This window comes from Gadus morhua, chromosome 7 (genome assembly GCF_902167405.1).
Source record: "Gadus morhua chromosome 7, gadMor3.0, whole genome shotgun sequence".
In the NCBI taxonomy this organism is placed as follows: domain Eukaryota; kingdom Metazoa; phylum Chordata; class Actinopteri; order Gadiformes; family Gadidae; genus Gadus; species Gadus morhua.
Genome location: NC_044054.1, coordinates 17,676,615 through 17,698,662, shown reverse-complemented (window position 1 = coordinate 17,698,662; position 22,048 = coordinate 17,676,615). Strand labels below are relative to the sequence as shown.

General features: G+C 47.8%; 1 protein-coding gene across 1 annotated transcript; it reads left to right on the top strand.

The window, feature by feature from the left end:
- Positions 1–252: 252 nt before the first annotated feature.
- Positions 253–22,037, top strand: grm5a (glutamate receptor, metabotropic 5a). The gene is made up of 18 exons (XM_030362220.1): positions 253–451; positions 850–1,179; positions 1,652–1,785; positions 2,580–2,841; positions 3,346–3,460; positions 7,554–7,803; positions 11,706–11,941; positions 13,059–13,180; positions 13,271–13,395; positions 13,494–13,662; positions 14,128–14,254; positions 14,859–14,976; positions 15,164–15,350; positions 15,903–16,061; positions 16,377–16,502; positions 16,949–17,131; positions 17,550–17,719; positions 19,202–22,037. The coding sequence occupies exons 2-18, from the start codon at positions 952–954 to the stop codon at positions 20,175–20,177; spliced, it is 3,687 nt and encodes a 1,228-aa protein (XP_030218080.1). The 5' UTR covers positions 253–451; positions 850–951; the 3' UTR covers positions 20,178–22,037.
- Positions 22,038–22,048: the final 11 nt, after the last annotated feature.

Sequence of the window (22,048 nt, the reverse complement as noted above, 5' to 3'; positions counted from 1 at the left end):
CTCGCAGCGCCCCGGAGAGAAGAGTCTGTTCAAGTACGTTTCTCTGCTGCGTTTGGATGAGGGTGGAAGAGCGCTGTGTTTATGACTAGTGTGTGTGTGTGTGTGTGTGTGTGTGTGTGTGTGTGTGTGTGTGTGTGTGTGTGTGTGTGTGTGTGTGTGTGTGTGTCTGTGTGTGTGTGTGTGTGTGTGTGTGTGTGTGTGTGTGTGTGTGTGTGTGTGTGTGTGTGTGTGCGCGCGCGCGTGTGTATGTGTCTGTGTGCGTGCGTGTGCGTCAGTTTGCTTTGGAAACATGTTCCAACAGCGCGTTACATGATCTGCTGCTATTTCCAGTTCTCTGTAACCAGGCACCGCGCTGATATGAAGAGGAGAGCAGCAGCATCCAGACATGTGGTCCTCCGATGGGCTTCAGCCGGCACGCAATTTACCCCGCAACTCACAGACCACTACTGAGGTATGTCTCAATTTCATCCGTTTTATTCGGAGAACGATTAAAAAAAGAAAGACTGCATAGAACACAATCCATTTTAAAAGGAGTTGATGGTGCTGGTTTAACTATAGGATTAGTGATAGGATTTCCTTTACAAAGCTATTTTGGCATTCTTTCTGTCCGTTGGTAAGATGCAGCTGTACATTCTCAGCACCTTGGACAGCACTCCGCGCTCTGCCCGCCGCTTTAAACCCAACATCGTAGAAGGAGCGAGCGCCTCCTCCACACTAGAACGATCTCCACTGTACATCAGAGAATAACGTCGCCTTTATTGAGTTGTTCTGCTTTGTAGACACTTTTTTGATTTGATGAAAGATATTTCAGACGTGGCTTTTTTCTCACTTGTGCACGTTATTCTCCAGCGAGACAGCCTTTAAAAATCTGGACTCTGGAGGCACCATGTCAAAGACAAGAGGAGCATTACCACTCGGACCTTAAGAGGACAGCGGAAGAAGAAGACGAAAATGAAGGGTGTGAGGAAGGGAGCCAGCATGGGGGGCCACGCCGGGCTGTGTGTGAGAATGCTGGCCGTCGCTGTGCTGTGGGGGTCTGACCTCGGGGGGCCAGGCGTAGGAGGGGGTCACGCTGTCGTGGCGGCCCAGGCCACCGAGAGGAGGGTGCTTGCACACATCCCCGGTGACATCATCATGGGCGCCCTGTTCTCTGTCCACCACCAACCCCCTGCGGACAAGGTAGCCCGGCTGTGTGTGTGTTTGGGGGTACGTGTGTGGGTGTGTGTGCGTGTGTGTAGTGAGTGGAACTTACTAGGTTCGAACCCTATATCCACTGTACACCTGTATAGGCATCCTCGATGGCAATGCTTAACCCCCATCGGCACCTAAATTATCTCTTTATGAATTAACTGGCAGTCACTGTAGACAAGAGTGTCTGTTTAATGAGCAGATTGTGTGTGTGTGTGTGTACTTGTGTGTCACTGTGATCTGATTAATCTGTGTGTGTTATGTATTTGGTATGATTGTGCTTGTGTGGATGTATGTGTGCGTGTGTGTGTGTGTGTGTGTGTGTGTGTGTGTGTGTGTGTGTGTGTGTGTGTGTGTGTGTGTGTGTGTGTGTGCGTGTGTGTGCGTGTGTGTGTGTGTGTGTGTGTGTGTGTGTGTGTGTGTGTGTGTGTGTGTGCGTGGGTGCGTGCGTGCGTGACTCCAGGTCCATGAGCGTAAGTGCGGGGCGGTGAGGGAGCAGTACGGCATCCAGAGGGTGGAGGCCATGATGCACACCCTGGACCTGATCAACGCAGACCCCAACCTGCTCCCCAACATCACGCTGGGCTGTGAGATCAGGTCAGCCCCCTCAGGTCCAGTCCGCTGGAGTGGGACTACAGCGCAGGTCCAACGTCTCAGAGGCTCATGATACAACACCCAGAACCATAAGCCCTCTCCATGCCACAACAATCCCATACAGATACATATGCATATATAATATATATATATAATATATATATAAAGAACATTAATGCAGCCTCGTGCAGCCCCGACCATATTGAGCTCAACTCATCAGGTCTGGAAAGTCTGACATCGGCAGTGACTGCTGTGGGAGTTGTCAGTCGACCTTACTTTGCATCTGATCTGGGAGCCTCAGGCGCTGGGATCCCAAGTGCCTTATTTCCAAAGTAAACACCATTAGCTTTAGTTAGCTTTAGTTTCCGCTACCATTAACATTGAAGTGAAAAAAAACTTTTTGCGTTCAAATAAAAATATTTTCAAAGCAGCATGGACATTAATATGGTAATAAAGCAATTTGGTGAAAGGTCAAAAGCAGCACTGCACAGGGGGGGGGATCAATCGACGGGGTTCTCTGATTGGCCGGCTTAATGTGGTTTTGAACCCGAGATGCCCATTTAATTCAGGTTCCAGACTTTTTGATCCCGGCTGGAATCAGCCAGTTTGCGTTGAAAGATGTAAGTCTGGAACCTGGCCATCAGTGGGTAGCCGACCTTAAGGTTAAATTAGATTACATTATCACAAAGCAGTAGCTAAGTAGATCCACCGTGTGTAAATCCTTTACTACACTTGTCCCTTCACCCCCCCCCCCCCCCTTCCCTTGTTCCTCATCTCCTCTCCTCTCCTCCCTGTAGGGACTCGTGCTGGCACTCTGCCGTGGCTCTGGAGCAGAGCATCGAGTTCATCCGGGACACGCTGGTCTCCAACGAAGAGGAGGAGAGCCAGGCCAAGTGTCCCGGGGAGGACGGGTCCGTGGTGATGCAGTCCAAGAAGCCCATCGTGGGCCTGATCGGACCGGGCTCCAGCTCCGTCGCCATCCAGGTTCAGAACCTCCTCCAGCTGTTCAACATCCCGCAGATAGCCTACTCAGCCACCAGCATGGACCTCAGCGACAAGGTCAGAGAGCGGTCTACCGCCGAGCCCACGCCCAGCCACGTTTCACATGCTAGCGCTTACTCACCCACTCGCCTCATGTACGCTCTGATCTCCCAGCTCAGGTGGGATCATTACACATGTTCCGCTAGACATTACGACGCTTGTGTATTTGTTTCAAGCCTTTGAAACTCTTCTATACTCTGAGTGCATGTCTGATATGTTTCTTGTCTGTTGACACGTAACTATGTATCGTGGTGTATCTTTTACAGTTCTGTGTTGTGCGTTCTGTGAAACGGCCTGGCTATCATACCCAGGCGTCACTGTTCTTGTCTCTTTTTTCCTGGTTCAGAAAAGCTTGAATTATAATGATTGAATGAATGAATAATGAATAATGAAAGAGTGTAGGACTAATGACCGAACCAACAAACACAAACAGATACAAACGCACACTACTGTTACGAAAATGTTTTCACACGGATTCCCTCTCCACGCTCCATGTGTTGTTTGGGTCGCCGCCTCGGCCAGAGCCTGTTCAAGTACTTCATGAGGGTGGTCCCGTCAGACGCCCAGCAGGCCCGAGCCATGGTGGACATCGTGAAGCGCTACAACTGGAGCTACGTCTCCGCCATACACACAGAAGGTGAGCTGGAGTTTTGTGTGTGTGTGTGTGTGTGTGTGTGTGTGTGTGTGTGTGTGTGTGTGTGTGTGTGTGTGTGTGTGTGTGTGTGTGTGTGTGTGTGTGTGTGTGTGTGTGTGTGTGTGTGTATGTGTGCGTGTGCGTATGTGTGTGCATGTGTCTGGCATGCGTGCATGTGTGTGTGGGAGGGTGTGCCCTCATGTGTGTGTGTGTGTGTGTGTTTGTATGCGTGCGGGTGTGGGTGCCTGTGTGTGTGTGTGTGTTTGTGTGTGTGTGTGTGTGTTTGAAGAAGGGACACACACACACACACACACACACACACACAGATGACATCGTTCTGTTCATCCATGCAGAGCAGCTTGCGTTGCACAACAAGGGAGCTATATTTGACATTGCCATGTTTTCCTCCTTCTTCATATTTCTTCCTTTTTCTTATTTATTTCCCTCGTTCACTTTTCTTGATTTCATTTATACACCTCAAGTATCACAGGTTCCTCATGGTTATATTACTTCATTTGGCTGTTGTTTAGCTTTGATATGAAGGTCCACGTTAGAGGAATTATTTTACCACACGATGGGATATTGAAGAGCCCTTGCAAGGCATTTCAAAATCGACCCTCTACTGACATCCCTCATGGGAGCATCTAGCAACAGCTATGGTATGAAGATCACCCTGCCCAGTTGGTACAGTCCACGGTGTTTATAGTGGATTGGTTATTTTTTATTATACACCTGGGTGATGGCTAATCAACATCACACCTGGACCTGGTGGTAAAGCATGCAGGCGCTCTTTAAAAACGACTTTAGCTCTACAGTGAACGACCATGTATCGCTGACAGGCCTATTTCATGAGCCAGCAGTGACATAGTGGGACTCGAAGGACAAAACCGGTCTTAAATTAAACCATTGTTGCCAACCGTTTATATCAGATTCTGACAAAGAGCTTGAAGGGATTGTGCGCCTGCCAGTATGGAGTACGAACAGTCAGTACGACAGTACAGTATGAATAAATGTCTTATAACAAAGAGGCTAAGAGCTGAGTGCTACTGCTATTCTTTACCTTCAGGGCAGGCATTTTCACACAAAATGATCTGAGGCAGAATCTGCAAATTTTTTATTCTGTAACGGATGTTTCAGTGAAGCCCGGAAAGACGATTAAAATGTTTCGGTCCAGACCCGTACTGTCCTTCAATGGGCCAGCTGAGAGGATAACTTAGTGACTGTAGCTGTTGCAGTCGAAAAAATACAGCACTCTTATGGTATTCACGTTGCATATAATCCACCAGACTCAAGGACTAGGGGATATGTGCTTCATAATTTCCCATCGGGGGCATTGCACCTCACGGCCTGGCGGTGATATCTGATGCTCTGACCTGTTGAAAAGAGACAACACTCAATCTGATGACTCAACAACGGGAGTGGTGTAAACACTCCGTCTCCGAGGGTGAGGGGGCAACCGTCCTCCCACAGCGAACGCCCCTGACACACGGCGGCAGCACTGTGCGTCATCGACACAAAGACACAAAGAAGCAGGAAGGGGAAACGCACTTCATTCTGTGGAGTCAAATATGTCAGCCGTTCAGGGCTCTCTGAATCGACCGTATTCACTCACACACACACACACACACACACACACACACACACACACACACACACGCACACACACACACACAGACACAAACGCGCACACACACACACACACACACACACACACACACACACACACACACACACACACACACACACACACACACACACACACACACACACACATATATTCTATGTACCATCTCTCCTGAATATTCATATTCATATGGCTGTATCTAAGATATCATACTGTGCGGTGTAATGTTGCTGGTGATTGACAGCTTAATGCCACTTGGCTTGGGACCTTTCGGGCGGCACATTGTGTTGCTGTTCATTGGCTAGGGATCCCCTGTCCAAGCCAGCTGTTCACGGTCCAAACGCATACCTTACAAAAAGCGCATACCTTAAGACGAAAGCATGAATTTCAAGTCATATTTTTAGCGCCACCCAAAAGAGATATAGTATTGTATTGTTTTTAGCTGCTCAAGGCACCATGGTTGGAATGTAGCGGGACGTATTTTTCGGGATATTTTGTACTCATGGCTACTTTGGACTTGAATATCAAAAACCTTATTTCATGTCTTTGGGCTTTTACTGTATTTTCTTTATTTTTGAGCACAAAGGAAGTGACAAAACAAGGGTATATGTGAAAAGGAACATGGCAAGCGATGTGCAGGAGAGGTAACAATCCCCAAGGGCTTATGGATAAAACCTCCCCTCTAGAAGTTACACTTTACCCTAATGCTATGGATATTTGTATAACTATTGGCATTGTTTTTTAAATGCTGCTTTACTAGCTGCTTTACTCTATCAACAAGTCAAACAATGTTGAGGAGGGGACAGGCTCAGTGAGCATGGAATGACATGATATTGTTTCATATTATAGTTTAATTTGACCCTTTTGGATTCTCAAGGCAGTCCCCACCCTTACCAACTGTGTCTCCTGAAGATAACTAAAAAAAGAAGGAACATAACAATCACATGACACATTGGAGAATCTGTGCTACAATTTCTTGCTTGGATTTCTGTCATGTGATCACGTTACTCAAATACTAAGCTGTGGGTGTGCGTGCGTGCGTGCGTGCGTGCGTGCGTGCGTGCGTGCGTGCGTGCGTGCGTGCGTGCGTGCGTGCGTGCGTGCGTGTGTGTGCGTGCGTGTGCGTGTGTATGCGTGTGTGTGTGTGTGTGAACCGGATTTAGACAGGGATTTAAAGACAGATCTTCCATGCCAAGAGTTGTTATACTTCCAACAGAAGAAAACAAGAGCTAATCAGGTTGCAGCATGTTTACAACTCAAGCCTCATCCGTTGATGATGACTACTGTCCGATCTGGTTGAGATGGGCTGGAGATTAGAAAAGAAATGTGATCTATTCAGCTCCAGGAAGAGCAGTATGAAGAATTTAGCCAGAAACTCCTTTGCCAATAAGAGATGGCCTTCAACACAGCGTATCACCTCATCTTAAAAAATACTGGATGAGCCATTCGTAGGCGTACATGTTTTTTTCTATGTGCGTGTGTGACAGTTCTTTGCAGCGAAAAGATGAATTATTCTCCGTGTTAAACCTTGTCATGCTGCCAGTCTGAGGATCCTTTTTTTTTTTCTTCTAAGCAACAGAAAGTGGGTGACCTGCTTCCAGAGAAAACTGGGGATTGTACCCCAGCTGGGTTGTGTAACACATCAGATTCTGGGGCATTGGGTTGGCAGGTTGTGTGTGTGTGTGTGTGTGTGTGTGTGTGTGTGTGTGTGTGTGTGTGTGTGTGTGTGTGTGTGTGTGTGTGTGTGTGTGTGTGTGTGTGTGTGTGTGTGTGTGTGTGTGTGTGTGTGTGTGTGTATGTCTGTGTGTGTGTGTGTGTGCGTGTGTTTGGGAGAGAGAGAGAGAGAGAGTCTCTGTGTGTTTTGGCATGCTAGATGTATTTATCAGTGTGTGTTCGATCATATTAAGTATCTTGAATCCTTATCCAATCACAAGATGAAGAACATTTAGAAAAATAGTCTCAGATATGTCCATCTGTCCACATTATGGAGAGTGAAGACGCATTTAAAGCACAGAGTGATGTTGATGATTATGTTGATGATGATGATGATGATGATGATGATGATGATGATGATGATGATGATGATGATGATGATGATGATGATGATGATGATTATCTATTCACTCCAACTTGTTTACCGTCTGTGGTAGCAATCACATTTTACTCACAGACTTTACAATAAGGATACTATAATGTGCATTTGCTAATGCAGTAATAATCATAATTACATAGCATTAGCATAGTGGTTAGGCTAATTAGGCAACAATTACTAGACACAGTAGTATACCGCTGATTCACTGTAAATGAATGAACACTGCGACACATTAACCAAATGTTAGTTCATGGGAAAAGAATGTACCCTTATTCTAAAGTGTTTCTCAGAGCTGGTTATTTTACATTACTCATATTGCTTATCTCCCCCCCTCCCCCTCCCTCCCCCCCTCCCCCCCCCCCCCCCACTCCCATCGCCAGGCAACTACGGCGAGAGCGGCATGGAGGCATTTAAGGACATGGCTGCTGAGGAGGGAATCTGCATCGCCCACTCGGACAAGATCTACAGCAACGCGGGCGAGCAGAGCTTCGACAAGCTGCTGGACAAACTGCGGGGCCACCTTCCCAAGGCCAGAGTAGTGGCCTGCTTCTGCGAGGGCATGACCGTCCGGGGCATACTGATGGCCATGCGACGCCGCCACCTGGTCGGGGAGTTCCTGCTGGTGGGGAGGTACGGTGGAGCCACTGCCCCCCTTTGGAAAACGGTTGATTCTGTTATTTGGTGTAGCCTGTTAACAAACACACACGCAGTGGTTCCCAATCCCAACCAGAGGTAGAGAGAGAGTGTTGTGTTCTCCTTAGAATGTTGATCTCCAGGGGGTGCCTGAGACGATTAAGCTTTTAAGAGGGTACTTGAAAGAAAGTACGTAGTAAAATACAAAGACAATATACAATACTTATAATGGTAATATTAACATTGTTTACATGTGTATTGATTTCAGCTAATTCATTAAATTGAGACGGGAAATAAAATTACTCCTCAGCTTTAGTTTTAAGTGCCTATGCCACTATAATGTTAACAATTATGCTGAAGGGTATTAGAATCCTTTCTGGTTGGGTGTGGGGGAAGGGGTGCGTTACCCGGGCTCCATAAGACAAAGCACGTTGGGAAACACTGCTGGGACACAATCATAACGACATGCAGACAAACAACTGCTGTGTGGTCGGTGTGAACGGTGGTGTCGCCTGATTTTCCCAGCTGTATTCTGACCGGGGCTCCTTTAAGAGCCTCATGGAAGAAGTGATTCATAGAAAACGTTTGTTAACATAACAGCTTTCAATGCACAGTCTGGCAGCACACTGAAATAAGTTGATTGTTCGTCCTGTGTCATTGTCTCTAAATCAAGGAAAAAACAAAACGTTTTTGTCCTATTTATGGATTCATTGGTACGCAGTGCAGCACCATACACAACGGAACATTTCACTCTTTGTCTTTTCATCAGATGCATCTTCCTCACCACAATCATCCTCATCATCATGACCATCTTGTCCATGGGACATTAAGCAGGTATGTACTGTTTCTTCATGCCACGACATGCATTTCTTCTTCGTCGACGTTGTCCTTTGTGTATGATCTAGTCAAAGTCTGTTTACAGATGACATCCAAATCGAGACTTAAGGGGTGCGCTCTATTAGTGTTTGATATAAAGACTTTTAATCCTGCATAATCCAACCTGGGGAGGCAATTTTCTATTCCTAAAAGGAATTACCACGACTTGAAAGGCGGTATTCAGAGATGCGTCTCATTGAAACGACAGACTGATGGTGTGCTGTGGTGACGGAGGAGGGGTGTGTGTGTGTGTGTGTGTGTGTGTGTAGCGTGGAAGAATGAATAAAAAAGAAGTCCAATATTAAGGGGGGGGGGGGGGGGGGGGGGGGGATTGAGTGAGTAGGAGCGTTTTAATCAAACTGAAAATAAGGTGTTTTATTTTAAGGTTTAGCCGGTCCCTGGTGCTGCTGCAAAGCTGTTCCTTATTAGGAGCCACATGTAGGCTGTCGCTCAAGTCTGATGGCGGGAAACAGAAACGTAACCTTGAACTACATACCGCAGGCGTTCCCGCCGGTGGGAGCCATATACTGCACGCCGTCTCCCTTGTGTTATTCCCTCGCTGTGTGGCGTTCGCCTTGTTCAGACCTTCAATCAGATTCATGTATGACGATTTTTTCTTGTGATGAAACAGTAATGGTTAAAATTTGAAAGGTTATTAATCCGAGAATTTAATTGGCCAAAAGTCTAATGTTAACGCTTACATTTAATGTCGAATTGATACGTTGTTATTGCAATTAAAAGTAATCTATAGGATTGCAAATACACACACACAGCTTGTTAAATTTAGCATTTATGGTTCTACACTCTCACAGTCGCCAAGCTACAGTCTTATGCCTCGCTGCCAGTGATTAACACACACACACACACACACACACACACACACACACACACACACACACACACACACACACACACACAAACACACACACACACACACACGCACACACACACACACACACACACACACGCTCACACTCTCCCTCCCACTCACATTGTCTTCTATCCTCATATTCCCTCTGTCTTCCCACTCAATCTTTCATTCTTTGCTTTGCTAATGTGGAAGCGAGTAGAGCGCATTCACTTGAGTGATTGTTTTGGTTACAAAACAACGCCATCCGCACCCTTTCATCTTTTCATTGAATTTTTTTTCTCTCCTTTGGAATGGAATTTCAATTTCAATCATTTCAATCTTTTGCCAGGATGATCACAATTCCAACAACGGTTTCGGTGACAAGGAGCTATTAGGCTGTGTTCCGTTCTGTTGAATTATGTCCGTTCTGTCACTCGTACGCATTATGGGTGCATGAGTCCTCCACAAGCCGCTAGGAGGGCCCTGACGAGAGGCCTCTGAGGGCCACTACAGCGTCCACTTGTAGCTCCGCAGTGTGAACTGCGAAAAACAAGTTGGATGTACTACAGGGTTTGAATTAAAGTCCACCATGTGTGTGTGTGTGTGTGTTTGTGTGTGTGTGTGTGTGTGTGTGTGTGTGTGTGTGTGTGTGTGTGTGTCTGTGTGTGTGTGTGTGTGTGTGTGCATGTGCGTGTGTGTGTGTGTGTGTGTGGGTGTGCGCGTGTATGTGTGTGTGCGTGTATGTACGTATGAATGTATGCAGGTTTTTACGTGGGCTTGGGTCTCTGTGTGTGTGTGTGTGTGTGTGTGTGTGTGAGTGATGCAGGGTGGAAGTTCCTCTACGGCAGCGCTTACATCCCAGCCGCCCATGGTTGGTGTGTGCGCGAGCGCGTATAAGTGCACGAGTCCTCCACAACGCAGCGCTTATGTTACCGTCAACCATGCGTTGTGTGTGCGGGCGCGTATATGTGCACGAATGCGCGCGCGCGCGTGTGTACGTATGTGCACCACTGCGCCTGTGTGTGTGTGCGTGCATGGGCATGGCTGCGTGTGTGTTGGTGTGCGCCTATGCAGGGTGCAGGAAGCGTCGCGTTGCCCCGGCAGGTCAACGCGTGGGATGCACAGCTCTGGTCGACGAGTGATTCAAACTATTCCGGACTGCAGCCGTCCACGCTTTTCACATCCCTCTCTTCTCCCCGCCCGGTTCTACCGATCGCTGCAGCAACATGGCCGCTCCTCTAAGGATGCGTTACGAAACACACCGAGAACAGAGGCATGCCACAGAACCCGCCCACACCGCTGTTGTGTAACGCTCATGCTCTTTAAGTTGAGCTAAGTTATAATATCGTCACTTTTTTTTCTTCTGCTGGAGCCCACTGCCTTGGTGACACAATCTCTTGGGGTGTCTGTGTGTGTGTGTGTGCGCATGCTTGTCTGCGTGTGTGTGCATGTGTGGGCGTGCATGTCTTCCTGTGTGCATGCATGTGTGCTTGAGTGTATTTGTGTGTGTGAGCATGTGTGCGTGTGTGTGTGGTTGTGTTTATGTGTGCGTCCACCTACAAGTGTTCATGTAAAAGTGTGTGTGTGTGTGTGTGTGTGTGTTTTCATGCGTGCACGGGTGCGTGTGTGTGCATGCATGCTTGTGTGTGTGTGTGTGTGTGTGTGCGTGTGTGTGCGTGCGTGTCATCGTGTGTGCATGCATTTGTGAGTGTGTGTAAGTGTGTGTGTATTAGTGTGTGTGTGTGGGTCCACCTACAAGTGTCTTACACTAGTGGGTGGTTATGACTCTTTCTTCCATCATTCTGCTCGGTCTTAGCCACGTTATAATTAAACACTGCTCATATCTCAGGAGTAAGAACAGGAATCCCAATTATTGAGTCAATCTCTCCTTTGAGCAATCTCCAACTTTATCTTTCAACTTGCATAACAGCATCATGCTACTATCCAGTGTTTAAAGACAAAAAATAAGTAGCTCATACTGCGTTTATTATCCCTATTCTATCCCTGTTCCTCACGCGTGCTGCCACATTTGTTTTTGTGATAAGGTCGGCATGGTAACAAGGAAAACATTGCTGAAACGCAAGTCATGTCATTTAGACTTTCGACCAAATGTGTTCACCGTGGTTTCCACTGTCGGCTCCCGCCTCCTCCCTCCCCCCCCCCCCTCCTCAAGCGACGGCTGGGCGGACAGGTCCGACGTCACCGACGGTTACCAGAGAGAGGCCGCGGGGGGCATCACCATCAAGCTCAAGTCGGCCTACGTCACCTGGTTTGACGACTACTACCTGAACCTGAAGCCCGAGACCAACCTCAGGAACCCCTGGTTCCCAGAGTTCTGGCAGCACCGCTTCCAGTGCCGGCTGCGGGGCTACCCGCAGGAGAACCCCGCCTACAACCGCACCTGCAACTGTGAGTACACCTCCGCAGAGTCCGCACTCCAGCAGGCTTCACAATAATAATAATCATACTTTTTTATTTCAGGACGCCTTTCAGAACTCTCAGGGTCGCCGTAACAGTTTAGACAAGCAAATACAAGTTAAAAACAGGCAAATATAGTTGAGACAAACACATTTTATAAGTTAACAATATCAACAATGCAACATGTTCAGTGAATTGGCTGGCGGGTGGAGTTGAGTGGGATAGGTTAGTCGGAGCAGGTGAGTTTCGATGGAGGTTTTAAAGGTGCGGAGAGACTCGACAGTACGGATGGATAGTGGAAGAGAGTTCCAGAGGCCCTATGCAGGCTGGGTGTTCCTCACTCTTCCAACTCACTCTCTCTCCAACTCTTGCCGTCACACTGTGTCCAGTCGAGGACCCTGGGCTAGTGTTAGCCTTAGATTGGGGTATGCGTTGCAATGTTCAAGATACAGTATATTTTATTGCCACACAGACAGGGTCAGTGGTTTGGGTAGAGAATGGTTCAGCTCTGAGTGCACACAACAACCCACGGCCAGTACCGATCTAAACATATAGATGTTTAGAAAAACCAAGTGGGCGACACAAAGCTATACTGTAAACACGACGGTAAAACAGGAGAAAAAGCATGCTGTTAACTCAATGGAGGGAGTGTGTGGGTCTGCCTGAGGAAGCCATTAACAACGGGTTTGGATCAGGATCTTGGATCAGGGTAAGCTTTGCCCAAATTCAAACAATTATGAGGATCACAATTCTGTATCCCCTTAAAATCCCCTTAAAAACCCTTAAATCCCCTTAAAATACTGATGTAAACCATGTTCACATCAGCGGGTGTAAAGGATTCGAGCGGTTGGCCCCAGCCATGAATCGTTTTGAGTAACTCGAGTTTAGGGGCCAAGAGAAGGGGTAAGTGGGCTGAGTTTAGGGGCCGCTAGCCCAAGGCTCCTGGGCACATGGGACCACTAACCCCCGGCTCTAGCTGTCGCTAACCTCACTTCCCACTCTCGACAGCGTGGACATCATGAGGGTTCTGGGTGTACACTGTGAAAGCAAGCAAAACAAGAGAGAGGGGGTTTGCCCTGCTTGAGTCGGTCCCCCCGTTCGTCCACAGGGAGAGAGTCTCTGCGCCAGCAGTACGCTCAAGACACCAAGATGGGCTTCGTCATCAACGCCATCTACTCCATGGCGTACGGCCTGCACGCCATGCAGCAGTCCCTCTGCCCCGGCTACAAGGTAGGACCCGTGCTAAACGCTCTGCACGACGTCCTAAAAAACGCACCGGGCCGCTCGCCTCAAGGTTTACATCCTGTGCCTGCCTCAAAGGGTTTATGCAGCGCAATGCGGCCCATCGACGGACGAAAGCTCCTGGAGTTCCTGATGAAGACTAACTTCACCGGCGTGTCCGGTGAGACGATCTACTTTGACGCCCATGGGGACTCCCCCGGCCGGTAAGGAAGAAAGGGAGGGAGGAATCGAGTGAACGAAAGGAGGGAAGGAGGGATGTTTGTTTTTCATTGAATGGGTTTTGGTGTTTCACCGGCTGCAGGTACGAGATCATGAACTTCAAGCACACGGGGAACAGCGAGTACAGCTACATCCATGTGGGCAGCTGGGACCAGGGCGGCCTGCGGATGGACGACGAGGAGATCTGGACCAACAACAGTGACATCATCCAATCGGTGTGCTCGGAACCCTGCCAGAGGGCACAGATCAAGGTATCCGTGGAAACCGAGCGAGAGCATGAACCCAAGAGACCGCCCTTATAAGGGTTGGCTTAGCTCAAGAACTAGAGCGGGTGGACTTGTAACCCGAAGGTTGCTGGTTTGATCCCCGGCGGCTCCTGGCTGACTGCCGGGCTGCACCTGAGCAAGACACCTAGGCCTAACTGCTTGCATGGTTGACTCCGCCGGCGGTGTGTGAATGTGTGTAAGAAAGGCAGCTTTGGATGAAAGCGCCTTAAAGGAAAATGTAGTAGTCGTTTGTATATCTCTGCCCCGGCGTCATATCATAGGGACACGTTGGCTTACTTGACATTGAGCAAGACCCAATATGGCGACACGGTCTGACAATAGGATGGGATTTAGATGTGGATGTCTGTTGCTGTGATGTTCACCTTGCTTCTGATGCGGAGGACGGTCCTTCTTGTCTGTGAGACGCTGAGAGGTTGTTTCATGTCTCAGGTGATCCGTAAAGGAGAGGTGAGCTGCTGTTGGACGTGCACGCCCTGCAAGGACAACGAGTTTGTCTTTGACGAGTACACCTGTCGAGCATGTGTGCTAGGCTACTGGCCCACTGACGACCTCACCGGTACAACACACACGCACACGCACCCTTCCTGTCTTGTACTGTACCTGTACTTATATCATCTCATTTGTTATTCATGTTGTTGTTAGTGCTATGTGATGTATGTATGTAAAGGTGTTCTACGGCTTGTCTTCATCCAATTGCCATGAATCCTATGTGAATTTATTTATGATTTTATTCATATTATATATATATAATATGCAAGCGCAGCACTCAGATAACGGACAGACACAGTCTTAAACATCAGGTATAATCAAACTAAAACCCACTTCAGCAACTTATCTTTAATAGAAATCTGCTCATTCTTCTTAACCAGCCTAAATGTGCCAAATTATCTGATACCGACCACAGATCACACACCACACACACACACACACACACACGCACACACACACAAAGACACACACACACACACACACACACACACACACACACACACACACACACACACACACACACACACACACACACACACACACACACACACACACACACACACACACACACACACACACACACACATACACACACACCCACACACACACACACATGTGGCTATATATTTGACCCAGTAATGTGAATTATGTATGTCTTTCCCCTACCCCAGGCTGCGAGCCAATCCCAGTCCAGTATGTCCGCTGGGGGGATCCAGAGCCAATCGCGGCCGTGGTCTTTGCCTGTCTGGGTCTCATGGCTACACTCTTTGTAACATCCATCTTTATTAAGTAATGCCTCAAGACTTTGTTCACCTTGCTTCTGAGACATAACAGCTCGCCCTTTAAATATATCATTCAAATATTTACGACAAGCATGGTATGAGTATACATGATGCAGAAGTAAATGCGAATTACAATCATTCGTGATCCTTGCTTCCTATCTGAAGCTGACCGGCACCTGTGGTTTCCACGCTAGGTTCTGGGACACCCCTGTTGTGAAGTCGTCCAGTCGTGAGCTGTGCTACATCATCCTGGCTGGGATCTTCCTGGGCTACCTCTGCACCTTCAGCCTCATCGCCAAGCCCCACGTGGTGCTCTGCTACCTCCAGCGGCTGGGCATCGGGCTGTCCCCGGCCATGAGCTACTCGGCCCTGGTCACAAAGGTACAGGCAGCGGAGGGCATGTCGAATTTCGTTTTGTTGAGAATACCGCCATGCATTAGGTTTGATTGTAATGTACTTTCAAATTTAAGTTGAGCTTGTTGGTTATAGGTGCTGTAGGTAAGATTAAAGAGAGACCGTTTTGGTGTCATTGGTAAGAAATGGCAGAGCCATCCGTCATCTATTAATGAGGGGAGTGAGAATATCTGTTTCGAGGTGGCTGCGACTATCTCTGTATGAGCATGTTTTTAGAATTGACGCTCCCGCATCATTTCTAACCAATCGGGGAATCTCTTCCCTGATTGGTTGGGGGAATCCATCATGCCTGTCAATCACAGGTGCGAGAAATTTAACAATTCTCAATGGCAGGGAAAACATAGAGAGGGAGGGAGCGATTTTTCGGTTTATGTTTTCAAAATCTTGTGCTCTTCCCCTCCTTTTCTGACTCTCTCTCTCTTTTAACAACTTCGGATTCTTTACCTCCAGCAGCCTTAAACAACCTGGGAAACATAAATAAACTGTGTTCGTTGAGTGGCCTGTGTGTTCCTTTTGCAGACAAACCGCATCGCACGGATCCTGGCAGGCAGCAAGAAGAAGATCTGCACCAAGAAACCTCGCTTCATGTCGGCCTGCGCCCAGCTCGTCATCGCCTTCATCCTCATACTGCTGCAGCTGGGCATCATCGTGGCCCTGCTGGTCATAGAGCCCCCGCAGGTGTGTATGTAGACACCAGAATGCATCATGGGATTTGTTGTTGGCAATACACCGCCATATTGAGAGAGAGAGAGAGAGAGAGAGAGAGAGAGAGAGAGAGAGAGAGAGAGCGAGAGAGTTGTAGCACTGTAAATCCTAAATCATCATATATATCGTAGACTAGGCTAATGACGTTTTAAAAGTTATTTAAACGTGTCCCATGATTAGCACTGTTGCAGAGCGTGTTGGGATTCAAACACAACAATGTCTCCTCCTTAACGACGAATCATTTCACAAATTTCACAATGCCAAACAACGACCCAATGCCCCCCCCAGGTGATCTACGACTACCCAAGCATCCGGGAGGTCCACCTGATCTGCAACCTGACCACCCTGGGGGTGGTCGCGCCGCTGGGCTACAACGGCCTGCTCATCCTCAGCTGCACCTTCTACGCCTTCAAGGTACCCCACCCGGCCCCCCCACCCGACCCCCGTACCACAAACACACACACACAAATCACCGGGGGTGGGGGTCTAGTTTGATTGGCCTTTAAAAGAGAACTGAACCCCTGGACTCCAACTTAAAAAGTTAGTTAAAGAGTTTTTTTTTTCATTCTGGGCTTCTTGCCATATTGAGAGGACTCAAGAGAGTTGCAGTTCTGTAAAATCTAATTCACTGTAAATATATTTTAACCTAGGGTAATGAAAATGGTGTTCTGCCATGTCTCACGTGAAAAAACCCTTAAGACAAGACGCTGACTAATCAGCAAAATAAAAAAATAAAAACATTATTATTTTGGAACGCTCCTATGCTTCCAAATGGCGGAAGCATAGGAGCGTGCACAAGCAGTACGTTACAGGGATGCACAAGCCCTGTAACACTCTAAAAACCCCGCCTCCCCCCACAGACGCGCAACGTCCCGGCCAACTTCAACGAGGCCAAGTACATCGCCTTCACCATGTACACCACCTGCATCATCTGGCTGGCCTTCGTGCCCATCTACTTCGGCTCCAACTACAAGATCATCACCATGTGCTTCAGCGTCAGCCTCAGCGCCACTGTGGCGCTGTGCTGCATGTTCGCCCCCAAGGTGAGCCCTGAGGAACACGGGAGAGAAAGGTGTGGTCAGGTCAGCTGTATCTGTAGAGCCACTTGATTACAGGTACATGTCTCAGATGGATTCACAGGCCACGTTCTGTGACATGACTACTCACTGTAAGCCCCTTAAAGGCCAAGGAAAACTAAAACAATTAAAGTTCTCCTTAGGGGCGAATGGGCAGACGTATGAGGGTAGCATAGAACAAGCAGAATTTAAGGTTAAGTTATTTTAAAGTAGTAGATTAGTTATAAGTGACCCCAAACTCCCAAACTCTGAAAGTCTTAATAGCCAGGTTGTGGGCATGAAGCTAAAATAAAAGTACAAAAAAAAGTTAAAAACCGAAGGTTTTAAGGTCGTTCTGTTCTTCAAAGTGTTCTAATGTACAAACCCCCTGAACGGGTGTGTCTAGGTGTACATCATGCTCGCCAAGCCGGAGAAGAACGTGCGTAGCGCCTTCACCACCTCCACGGTGGTGCGCATGCACGTGGGCGACGCCAAGACCGCAGCCAAGGCGGCCAAACCCACCAGCAGCATGGCCAACATGTTCCGGCGCCGCGACTCGGGACAGGGGAACGTCAGGTACGGTACGGGACGGCGCCCCGGGACCTCTCTCCCGCTTCATTCAGAACGTCGATCCTTCATTCATTCACTTCATTCATTCATTCATTCACTTGTTCTTTAGTCTAGAAGTTAGTGTCTCTCTCTCTCTCTCTCTCTCTCTCTCTCTCTCTCTCTCTCTCTCTCTCTCTCTCTCTCTCTCTCCCACTCTCTCTCTTTCTGTATTTATATCTTCTCTCTCGTCCACACATAGATACACACAAACAAAGCAAATATTTGAAAACACAATTAAAACAGGATTCACTTTATTCAAACGGATATAACGTTCAATATTTGCACGGGATGAAATGGAGCAGGTAAGTGGAGCAACACGGGACGGAGATCGTCTCACCAGAAGACGTCACACTCCAACAAGTGTTGCCACAAATACGCTTCTTTTAAATCCATTATTTACTTCGACTGTATTCCGACACACATATTCACAGCGCGTAACTCGAATGTCTTTGGAAGGTGTATTTTTTTTCCCAAGCTATTAATCATTATTTAATAGCTCAGATGAAACAATGACTGGATTCGAATGTACCTGGAGCTAAAAGCAGCCCGCTACATGTGGGTTAGCTATCCCCACAGGGATTGGCTATCCCTGTCGGAGCACTCTTTCTAGGGAAAGGATGATGAAAGAGAGGGAGACGGGGATGGTGGGGGAGGGAGGGGGAGGGATGGGGGTGTGTGTGTGTGTGTGTGTTTCGGGGATGGGGGGGGGGGGTCCTGAGGGTGGTCCTCATTAGGATGGTTCCCTGCGTGTTCCGGGTCGATTCTGTGCGACAGCTTCTTGGTTGGCAGTGCACCGCGTGTGTTTCTTACACATTTTCTCACACTTGTCAGATACATGGATACAGTTTATCGAGTTGTTGTACGTGATCACACATAACTGAGAATATCAGTACGTTATTCCTAAATAACATTTATTTTGTATCCTTATATATAAAATACAATATTATTGCGCACACCTTACATAACATTGACATGACTTAATTTGGATACATTCTACATTGAGTGCCCATACTTATATGTTCTATATATCGGCGGCAGTAGCTCAGGAGGTTTGATCCTCGAGGTGTCCCTGAGCAAGGCACCTAACCGTTACTTCTCCCGACGAGCTGGTTGTCGCCTTGCATGGTTGACTCCGCCCTCGGTGTGGGAATGTGTGCATGAATGGATGAATGTCGGGCAATATTGTAAAGCACTTCGGCTAAATTGCCTTTATTTCGCCTAATTTTCTATTTTAATACTAAAATGCCTTTTTAACTTTCTACTTTACCCATTTCTTTGCATATGTTTTCTTTTACTTATCTTTTATTTTATTGTGTGACAATGTTTATATGTGAAGCACTTTGAGTCTGCCTTGTGTATGAAAAGTGCTACATAAATAAAGTTGCCTTGCCTTGCCTAAATGCAGTCCTTATTCACCATTTCCATTCGTCCTCCCCCTGTCCTGCCCAGCTCCAACGGGAAGTCTCTGACGTGGGCCCAGAACGAGCGCAGCCAGCAGCGGCCCAACCTGTGGAAGAGGATCTCCATCCACGTGAAGAAGACGGAGGAGGTGGAGGTCAACCACACCGCCATCATCAAGCCCTTCTCCAAGGGGCCCGAGTCCCCCGTCGACACCGGCAGCCTCCACGTGGAGTACGAGGACGAGTCCCCCCTGACCACCTACCCGCCCTCCCCCCCGCCCTTCCACGCCCCGACCCCCGGCGGCATGCACGACGACGGGGCCCGGGGCCCCCAGGGGGACGGAGCGGCAGCGGCGCATCAGCAGGCCCTGCCGGCGTACTGCCCTGGGACCCCCCAGACGCTCGGCCGCAGGCTGCCTGAGGGCCGTGGAGGGGGGCCCGCCGCCGCGGCGGAGGATCCGGGGGTGCCGGAGGAGGAGCTGGTGGACACCGGCGTGGGGGACATCGGCGTGAGGATGCTGGCCGGGCAGCCCCAGTGCTCAACCATCATGGACCAGATCAGCAGCGTTGTGCACCGCTTCACCGCCAACATCAGCGAGCTCAACACCATGATGCTCCCCGGGTCGCCACCGGGGGGCGCCACCGGGTGCGCCGCCGTCCCGGGGCCCGGCACCTTCATCCCCGGCCCGGAGGTCAGCGCCTGCGGGCCGCCCCCTGCCCTGATGCCCCGGGCCCGGCCGAGCGGCTCCGCCGTCACCGCGTACGCCCAGGTGTCGGCCAGCAGCGCCGCCCCCGGCGAGAACCCGCGACCGATGATGTACGAGCGCATGGCCGGCGTGTGCGCCAACGGCCGGAGGTCCAGGAATACGGAGGAGCTGGTCGCACTGACTCCCCCGTCCCCGTTCAGAGACCTGTCCATGGGCTCCAACAGCGACTCGCCTCCCCCGTCTCTCTCGCCGGCCTCGGAGGAGGATTACGACCAGCTCCTGCTGCGGCACTATACCCAGAGCTCGTCCTCCCTCTAGACCGGCTGGCCTCCAGCCAGCACCGCAGTTTAACGCTGTATCGCCGGAAAAATGGAAACAGAGAAGACACCATTTAAGTGGTCTTTTTAAATTCCCTATAGTTAGTAGGGTTTTTCCCAATTTTTATTCTGATTCTGAGTTGCCTCGTTTAGACATGAGAAATATACACCCCTATGAACAGTATAGGCCTAGGCCTAATGAAGGGGTTTACACCCCGGTATTGTAAACCTTTTCACCATGTGGTTTCATCGTAATTGCTTTGTTTTTTCAACAGGAATGAGCTTGCCGACTTAATGAGATTTATAATACAGTTTTACTTTCAGACGATGAGAAGAGCTATAGACTTGCATGACAAGAGAGAGGTCGTCGCAACGTGATGTCAGAGCACCAACCCCAGCTCTGATTAAAAATAGGACACTTTCCTCCTAAAACATGAAACGTACGTGTGTCATTAAGCAGTCTAGCAGTTTACATTATGGATGTACTAAAGTTTAAACCATATACAATTTTTTTATATATAAAAGTAAAATAAATAAGCGTGTACTTTTCTGTTTTTAAAACAGACTTTTACTAATGGCACTTCTGTTGTGGAAAATGTTTTGTTTTTGTGTGGAGAAGATGCTCTTGCTGCTACCGTTTCTATTGATCACAGGAAGATAAACTTGCTAGCATAATGACTCAACCTACACAGCAGGAGAGAAAGGGAACATTCTGTGTTTCACAACACAGGGCGGCTGTGTGAAGTGTGCTTCCTTTTATTTCTCTGGAGAGATGAATGAATATCTACGTAAACGAGAAGAAAATCTATGTTAAAATGGCAAGAAACTATTTGAAGGTCAGTGAATTTTTTAGTGGACTCCATACATGTCAACATGTGGCAATGGTTAAATGTAGAATGTATGTCTGACAGAACAAAGTGGACCAAAACAATGTTGCACCTCAGGATGTTTTGAACAAACTGTTATTAATTATTCATTATTATGTGATGATTGCATATATTAATATGTATTTTCTTGGCTAAAGTCATCAGATCAAAAGTCAACCAGAACTTGCATGATGCCTTCATTTCCTTTTAATCGGGATAAGTTGTTTTGTGTTGAGTAGCCTATAGTGTGTGTTTAAGTTGTTTTAACATTCCGATCTGGTTATTGTATTCAGTTCTGTTTCAGATAATGGGTTACATGAATGATACTAGTAACTGAATAGGGACGGAAGACAATAGAAGGAGGGTTTGCTTATGAGGAAGAGGAAGCCATTGTTCAGATATGTATCTCTCAAGCCCTTTGGTGTGTTATGCACAGATGGTGGTTATAAATGTTGCCAGCATTTTAAACTAGGACTGATGTTCTGAAGCATTTTCATGGCATGACGTCTATGGCTATGTTATTGTTGACGCTTTTCCAAACCATTTGTCAAATGGAAAACATTGAATACTTAAATTAGGCTTTGAAATGCATGGGCTTGATTATGCTGACAACGTGTGTTTTAGTATTTAAGTTAGTCCTTGGATTCAAACTCAGTAACTCCCTTAATATTGGTGTGCTTTCTAAACAGTTTTGACTGTTGCTTCCCTACTGCCCTACCAAGCAGTTTGTACCAGGCTTTTTATTTATATTCTAGATTTGAATGAAGATTACTACCATATATGCATGCCTCAGAAGACAATGTCTGTTCCAACAGCTGCTTTGTGCCAATATCCATGTGAGAAAGACCACTGGCTTTCTCTCTTTTCATCTGCCTTTAAACTGTTGTGTGATGCATACAAACAATGGATCTATCTATCTATCTATCTATCTATCTATCTATCTATCTATCTATCTATCTATCTATCTATCTATCTATCTATCTATCTATCTATCTATCTATCTATC

What these genes read in the sequence shown, in the direction of transcription:
- grm5a (XM_030362220.1), top strand. Translation starts at nt 952, where the DNA reads ATGAAGGGTGTGAGGAAGGGAGCCAGCATGGGGGGCCACGCCGGGCTG. An exon ending in GAGTTCCTGCTGGTGGGGAG is followed by an intron (nt 7,804 to 11,705) that starts GTACGGTGGAGC and finishes CCCCTCCTCAAG; the next exon opens with CGACGGCTGGGCGGACAGGT. An exon ending in GCACCTTCTACGCCTTCAAG is followed by an intron (nt 16,503 to 16,948) that starts GTACCCCACCCG and finishes CTCCCCCCACAG; the next exon opens with ACGCGCAACGTCCCGGCCAA.